The sequence below is a fragment of the Benincasa hispida genome, chromosome 8 (genome assembly GCF_009727055.1).
Source record: "Benincasa hispida cultivar B227 chromosome 8, ASM972705v1, whole genome shotgun sequence".
NCBI lineage: Eukaryota > Viridiplantae > Streptophyta > Magnoliopsida > Cucurbitales > Cucurbitaceae > Benincasa > Benincasa hispida.
This window is the reverse complement of record NC_052356.1, coordinates 6,223,944-6,232,322: the sequence shown is the minus strand read 5'-3', so window position 1 is coordinate 6,232,322 and position 8,379 is coordinate 6,223,944. Positions and strand designations below refer to the sequence as shown.

The 8,379-nt window shown below is 33.2% G+C and overlaps 1 protein-coding gene across 1 annotated transcript; it reads right to left on the bottom strand.

The window, feature by feature from the left end:
* Positions 1–2,773: 2,773 nt before the first annotated feature.
* LOC120083177 (double-stranded RNA-binding protein 2) lies at positions 2,774–7,630 on the bottom strand. Its single transcript, XM_039038806.1, has 3 exons — positions 7,067–7,630; positions 4,360–4,579; positions 2,774–3,870 (listed from the first exon to the last, which is right to left on the bottom strand). Exons 1-3 carry the CDS (start codon positions 7,310–7,312, stop codon positions 3,047–3,049), a joined length of 1,290 nt encoding a protein of 429 aa, XP_038894734.1. The 5' UTR covers positions 7,313–7,630; the 3' UTR covers positions 2,774–3,046.
* Positions 7,631–8,379: the final 749 nt, after the last annotated feature.

The window sequence follows — 8,379 nt, the reverse complement described above, 5'->3', positions numbered from 1 at the left end:
TAAAATAAACTTAAAACTTAAAGACTAAGACTCCGTTTGATAACCATTTTGTTTTTTGTTTGTGTTTTTCGAAATCAAGTCTATTTTAGTCACATTTCTTACAATGATTTATATCTTTCTTAAATACAATGGTTTAATTTTTAATCAGATTTAAAAAACAAAAACAATTTTTTGAAGCTTACTTTTTTTAGTTCTCAAAATTTAGCTTGTTTTTTAAATCATTGATGAAAAGTAGATAACAATGAAAGAATTTTGAAAGTGGAAGTAGAATCCATAGGTTTAATTTTAAAAAACAGAAAAAAAAAAAAAAAAACTAAAATAAATCAAACGAAACCTAAATGTGTAACATTTGAAATCTATAGACTAAATAAAAACTAGACCTAAAATCTAATAACGAGAAAAATATATATATATTTTTATTTTTATTTATTTATTATTATTATTATTATTTTGGGCGTAACATCAATTAAGAGCAAACTCAAGTCCTCTACCTCAAATTCAGCATTCTCTGCATAACGGTCAAGTTTACCCCTTTTTAAGCAATCTATGAATTTGTTAGTATCTGTTGAGTTAGTGAATAATGCAGTTTACTCTAATACTTGAGAAAATTCACATTTTAAAGACTATTACAAAATTAGAATTTCCATATTTCATCATTTTTTTAAAATTAAATTTATAAACATTATTTCTCTGTGAGGATCTCTTTATATTTTTTAATAGTTTTTAAGAGTTCTTAAAATCAAAGTCAAAATTTTGAAAACTAAAAAAATATATAGTTTTTAAAGACTTTTTTGTTTCTAAAAATTGATTAAGAATTACATGTTTACTTAAAAAAAATGAAAATCATAGTTGAAAATTTGTGAGATAACAAGCAGAATAAGGAAAAAAAATTGATCATCTTTATGGATATTAGCAACATCATTCCTGTATTCAAAATCACTTTGGTAGATTTTCATTTATTCAAACTATAATCAATTAATGCAAATAACAATCAAATGTAACTTTTGATCTAACACAAACATCATATTGACCCTATAATTAAGATTGTTTTTTTTGCTTCATGAGCTACACCAATAGAGAGATAAAATTATGCAACTAATGTTATTTATTAGATTTAATTGAGCCCAATAACTTTGAGAAAAAATCCCAATAAATCTTGTTGATTAAACATATGGTCTCAATTGAGAGAGAAAAGGATTGGTTTGTTTTGGCCAATTGGAATGATATAGGAAAGGCTTTGTCAATGATGATGATATATGCCTGTTAGCATTCACTAAGGATACAAATCATTACATATTCTTCCAACTTTTTGGTTTCCTCCTTTTCAAGAAAGGGGGTAGCTATGTTCCATTATGAGTTTCAAGACCTCAATATCATGAAATAATGCATTTTGGGCTTTGGATTCTATGTTATCTAGACTATAAAATTTCAATTCAAAATATGACATTTCCATTATATGTTTGTTTTTTTTTGAAAAAAAAAACACTTGTGAAACATAAGAAAAAAAAAAAAAAAAAAAAATTCATGCCATCACATTTCATAAATCATAGCATACTTTTTTTTTTTTTAAGCATTTTAATCTATTAATAAATTATAAAATGTTTATTCATTCATTTAAACACTTTTTTTTCATCCATCAATGTTTTCATAAAATATAGATTTCGATATCCACATTTTAAATAGTGATGTCCATATATTAATTCACCTATTCAATTTTAATCTCCAAAGCTTAACATTAAAAATATATTGTTTCCTAGAGATGATCTCTTTTAAGGTCATAAGCCTGAAGCTAATCTCGTATCTTGTTTGATAATTATTTGGATTTTTTTTTTTAATGGTAACTATTTGCCAATAGTTTAAATCAAGTTATTAAAAGAAACTTTTTCTAGTTTTTCATTTAAAATTTGAAAATGTTTTGTTAAAAAGTAAATGACAAAACAGAAATACCAAGGGGTGAAATTAATGCTTATAAGTCTCATTCTCAAAAATCAAAATTAAAATCGAATGTCTATCAAAGTGACTTAAATTCTTACGTCTTAGGATCGCATTTTTAGTTTTCAATGTTTAAAAAGTTATATTCGAATTCTTGACCCAATTAAATGTAGATCATAAAACAAAGAAACATGCATATAATTAGTGTTCATAGAAGTTATAAAATGAGACTTTAATTTCTTAATTCGACTGATAAGAGAAAATTGTTAGCAAATATGCATAATTCAATTGCATTATCACAAACTCTTCAGACCATTTTAAAATGATTTTTTAAGTATATACATATATAGATATTTAAACTCTTTCAAATCATTCCAAAAACACCTTTAATTACCCAGTGGTCCACAAATTATAAGCATCAGGAAAAATAAAATAAGAACAATTAGACATGAAGTGAAGAAAGAATCACACCGTTTGATTGGACATTTTACTGAATTGGTTTGAATCAATATCATTTTGATCTTCATCCTCGAAAATTGCTCATGAATTTGAGGAAGATGAACTGTTTCTCTTCCTTAGAAAACTGCATTTCAACACCTGAAACACAGGGATCAATCACCTCCGAATTTTGGCAACCCGGCCTCTTTTAAGGGCCGTTCAGAATCAGTCCAGACAAGATCAGCAAATATATATGTACACATGCATGAAAATACATAATAGCAGAAAATGGAAATGAGGGAACCCGAGCGAAGAGGTGGTTACCAGAACCATTGGATGACGAACTTAATACGTTCAGTGCACCCTCATCGAGCCGATCTTGGGGATGCAGATCAGAAGAGAGTTTTTGGAGAAGATGGGACAACATGCCCAAAGATACTAATATATAAGTACATAAGTTGACACAGTTGCTGTTGAAATGGCATTGCTGCAGGGATGCTGATACTAATTTTTCCACCTCTCAACAACTCAAGTTTTAACAAAACGGGCAAAAAAAAAAAAAAGATGAAAAAAGAAAAGGGTTGACACTCAAAATAAGATGCAGATGAGATAACCTAACTTTACTGCAAAACCATACGACAATCTCCTATGTGGTCTTTTCTAATGAATCACCTCATCATATTTTGAGTTGTTCGAGGTTCTCTAATGTCTTAGTTTCTTGCTGACTGTTCACCACTGTGGATGTAGCTTCTTCTACTTCAGGAGGTGATACGGTGGGCAGTGAGGGCACGGGCGGTGATACGGTGGATGGTGAGGGCACGGGCGGTGATACAGTGGTCGGTGAGGGCACGGACGCGGAAAGAGCAGTAGGGTCATCTTTTGGAGCAGCTGGAGCTGGACATTCTTCTTTTTTAACTACAGGAGGATTTTCCTTGCGTACTGGGGGAGCAGCAAACACAGGAATTGCTTGCCTAATAGAAACAGGTGGGGCGATCCGTACAGGTGGGACTCGAATTACTTGCTGTGGTGGAAGCTTCGATGGTTGCGGTAGAGGCGGGGCAGAATACACAGGCATTGCTGTTCTAATTGTAACTGGTGGGGCAATACCATGGCAAGATGTTCTAAACTGCTGAACGGGAATGTAAGAAAGAGCAGCTCCGGCACTGAACTTCTGGGCGCGGGTTCCAGAGCCTTCTAGTGTAGGAGTTTGGGATTGAGGAATGGGGATTTTATTTGCTGAAAATGGAGCTCTGCTTCGAGGAGCAGCCTTTTGGCAAATTAAGGGAAGAATCTTTGATGTGGGAGCAGGGGGACGTTGGGGACTCGTTGGCCTTGGAGTTTGAATTTGAAGTTTTTTGTGGAATGGTATTGTTGCATTTGGATTTGACATGGCCAATTTTTCTTTTTGGCGATAATTCAATAAGGCTCGAGCTATAGTGATCTGCTCCAGCTCATCGTTGTTTTCTGGTTCCGATGAAGAGCTTGCTGATTCTTTAGCCACTAGCCAAAATTAAAAACAAAACGTCAGAAAAAAAAGGAGTAAAAAAAAAAAAAAGAAGCATCATGGGAAGATAAACAATTTTCTCAAATTATAATAAAGTAAAGTATGTTCGCGATTGATATTATATTAAGAGGCAATTCAATGATGTGTGCTCTTACTCCTCTCAAAGTTATAGTCACGTTTTCAGACTCAAATCATCAAAACTGATGGAGGCAAAATATTTTATTTTTAAGCATAGCGAATGCCATCAGGATAGGATATTTAGCTTCCATAGGAAATAATAGCAGCTCTATAATAAAGAACTTTCCCATGAACATATCGCAGAGAAACCTTTTGAATTCTTATTCCAGAAGATATTAATATCATATATGGCTTGCATACATTAACTTACACAAAAATGCGCTAAATAAGATCATCTCTTCTTTCTTTGCACAGGATAATAGTCATGGGATACATTATAAATTATATACATACATCATATAACTCACATTGTTTTAAAGCTGACCAAGCTGCCATTGCAGCATTTTTCTCTGCCTGTTTTTTGTTCTTGGCAGGTTCTCCAGTAAACGTTATTCCAGCCAATTCTACTATCCCTGTAAAAACAGGTAGGTGACCAAGGCCTGATCTGAATGTTGTATATTGTGGCAATGGCGCTCCAACTCTTTGAGCAATTTCCTGCAGGAGGTTTTTGTAAACCCCTGTCTCATCCTGATCATAGATGATTAGAGTAAGTAATTAAACTATGCATAGATATTAGCAGCGTCTTTAATTCATATCAAGCACATTTAACAGTTAGAAGAACAATATCAAAAGAGAAGTTCACAAATTCAATGCCCAAGAGGATTAGTAGATTTCATAAATCTTTTCTATTTTAGTAATTCAATGATTTTTTTTTTTTTTTGGAAACATCATTTTTCATTGATTTAATGAAAAGAGATCAATGCTCAAGATTACAATGATTCGGTAATTCAATGATAATACCATATGCATTTTACATTTTAGCAGGTAATACAAGAAGAAATAAACTCACCAGAATATATTGCTTAGTTATAAAAAACTATTGGTATGAATACATGTCATGTTTTCAATTATTCATAATGTACTTCATATTTTCAACGCTATTTAAATCTAGAAACACTTTGACTTTCAAATAATAATTTCACTTGAGAGATCTGCTGCTCAGAATTCAAATTGAAGAAATCTGTAACTTAAGTTTGTGTTGAGAAAACTACAGACTCCATTTGATCAATTTCTACGGTGCAAGAAGTTTCCTCGCTCTTTTATAAAGGGACGTGCAGATTCCATTTGACTTAAGGTAATCTGAACTTGAAACTCATCTACATCATAATTTGATTTGCAATGCCTCTACTGTTTAGAACTGAATACAATTGAATTCTATAAGGTGTGTTCCATAATTTTTTCAAAATTACTTCTATTTAGATCATTCATATATTGGTTTGTCTAGTGAAACTCTATAAAGTGGAAGTGTTGTTTCATCAATCTACACCCACCAGGCCCACCACTTAACCGCTAGAACTCTATCTCATGGCCACATTTTTTTGGATAAAAGCTCAAAGTTACAATTTGAAGTGTACAGGAGTGAAATAGTTTGAGAACACGGTGGCTAAATAGTTATATCAAACATCAGATACATTCTCCAATCATGAAGGGCATCTTTATTTCTGATTTTTGAGAGAGATATTAACGGAGGGGTGAGAAATTGAAACATGGTTAATAACTTTAAACCAATTAATCTTTATTAAATGAGTTATTACCAGCCAAAAGGGAGATAGAGAGATAGAGAGAGAGAGAGAGAGATAAAATAAGAAAACAACAAGCTAAATGAGCAATAAATTACTCAACCTAAGAAACGTCAATAAACAAGGCTGTGCGCCTCAGCGACCAACAGAAACAAAATATTTGATATTTTTAGCATCTTATGGCAAACAAATCCTGATTTTACTGAAATCAGTAGGGCGATATAATAGAAAGCTACATGTCAGGGCATTCATCTTATTGGAACACAACGACGTCCATGAAAAGTAACCCTAACTATCTACCGAAAATTCCTCATATCCCTCTTCAAACACCAAGATAAACAAAGGTTTTAAAACACAATAAAGTTGACAGAGACATGCACACATTTTCTCGAACGGCGAAAGGGGATAAATAAAACATTTAAACAAAGGAAGTAAGTTAGTCAAACAATTTGTACCGAAACGCGGGGAGAAGTAATTACATAAAATTAATGAATGAACCCAAGTTTTAAAGCCTCAAGACTTGTATGAACAAAGATAATGGAAACATCCTCCTAATTTCTAATTGGTCTACTTGAATAATCTCTATCTGAAACTCAACCTCCAACAAATTTATCACAATTGGTGGTGGATTCCTGGTCCCTGCCGTTTCTACGATACCCATCTGATCATTTATTAGATCGGAGAAATAAAATGGGCCAAAGTTGGGAGCTACCGAAAACAATTGGATGACCGACAAACCCATTAATGAGAAAATTAATTACACCAACTTGCCCAAGAAGACTACTCCCGACAGCTGGCTCCGAGATAATAAGGTAAACAAAAACTTGATACCTCTTCTCATGGAATGGACCTTCAAAGAGGCTTCACGAGTTCATACTTCTCGTTCAAAGATGACCCTAAACCGTAGGCCTACTCAGAGAATTCCGGCCGATCAGAGAGATCAGAAGATCAATCTCATAACTTAGAGAAAAAGCCCAACCTAATCCATGGCACAACAATCATTTCAACGCCAAATAGCAGAACAACCATCTCTCTTAGATCTTAGTTAACCTACCCAACGAGATATTCATAGATTAAGTACTATAGCTGAGCTAAGGCCAACCAAGCTAACAAAATGCAAGATTGTGCAATTTCAACTTAACCTAGCTTCTTCCCCGCACAAACCGGACATGATAACAGGAAGCTCGGAGGAGAACAAGAACAAAATGCACAACGAACACTAACACGACAACAAAACCTAAAACTAATCACTAATTTTCCCAACTCGCAGAAGAAAATCCTACTGCAAACAGTAGCATCGATTCATTAAATCAAGAACAAACCCAAAAATGAAGATCAAGCAGATAAGCAACCCGAAACACAAAAACAAAAACTCAACAACCGTTTGACCAACGTTGAAAGAAAAAAAAAAAAAAACAAAACAAAAAGGACTCACCAGGATCCTAGCGGCAAGCGAATGAGGGGGACCACGGTTAGAGAGGGCGTTCAAAGCGACCTCAGCGGCGGAGTGCTCGGCCTGACGGAGGGTAGAGCAGTACTGAGGGCATTCAAAGATCTCGCCATTGAAGTTAACAGTAGCCTTAAACCTTGGCGCATGGTCTGGTCCTTCCCTAATGCAGGTATACGAGGGAAGATTGAAACAACTTCTCTGCGCCAGCTCTTGAAGCTGGTTCTTGTACATTTCTGCTCCGATTCGGTCTCAGCTCCGCCTCACTCCTTCCCTTCAGTTCACAAATTAACCTCCTCCTCCCTCCTTCGATGGACTTTCCACAGAAACCAAAAACCCTAGCCCAGATCTGATCCGGCTTAATCTGTCAAAAAATTCAAAACTACAGTAGAATAATCTCACCGTCGTCGGTGACGGAGATCAAAACCCGGCGAGATCAAAGGTTTTTAGGGGTTTTTTCCGCTTCACTTTCAGAGAGAGAGAAGAGAGAGAGAGCCCTGAGGCTGGTTCGTGAGAGAGAAAGGGAAGAGAGAGAAAACAAATTTTTCTTAGTGAAAAAATAATAATAAATTTCAATTTATTTAATTAAAAGAAATTAATTATTTCTTCTTTTATTTTTGTGTTTTGTTTTGTCTTATTTAAAATTATATTATATTGTGGAAATTTTTCATTATTTAATGCTTCTTTTTAATTTTTTTGCAGGGAGTCAACTGGAACGTTAAGTCTGCATTTGCCATTGGATTTGATGAATTATTTTAATTTTTAAATTATTAATTAATTTGTGGTTAAGAAATAAATAAATACTTTTTTGAAAATTTGTGATGGTTTTTTTTTATTGTGCAGTCACTGACTGTGTACAGATAGACATAATAGAGACAATGGGATTATTTAAGAGGTTATTTAAAATAAAACTAAAATTATGGCTTTCATTTATGTATTTTGAATTTTGGCCCATTACTTTTACTCTCTCTTTTTCTCTTGTTTGTGAAATGACAAAAGTGTCCTTCCCTTCTAAAGTGAATGTCTTTTTGTTATTTTGATTTTATAAATATTGTTACTTGAGAGTAATGATTTGAAAATTGTTTTCTATTTTTAGGTTCAATGGTTTTGTGCAAAAACCTTTGAATAATCGCTTTTCGGAAATTTTAATAAAATAAAATGTTGTTTTATCCAAATTAATTGATATGATTAGTGTTTAAGAAAGCTAAATATCGATCCTATTTTATGTCTTCAGATTTACTGAATTAAGCGAATTCTAGAATTCAGTAAATTTTAAAATCAACGTTTTATATTTTTATTGT

Coding starts and splice junctions, on each gene's coding strand:
- LOC120083177 (XM_039038806.1), bottom strand. CDS start 7,312: ATGTACAAGAACCAGCTTCAAGAGCTGGCGCAGAGAAGTTGTTTCAAT. Junction 4,580..7,066: donor CGCTTGCCGCTAGGATCCTG/GTGAGTCCTTTT, acceptor ATCTATGATCAG/GATGAGACAGGGGTTTACAA. Junction 3,871..4,359: donor TTGGTCAGCTTTAAAACAAT/GTGAGTTATATG, acceptor AATTTTGGCTAG/TGGCTAAAGAATCAGCAAGC.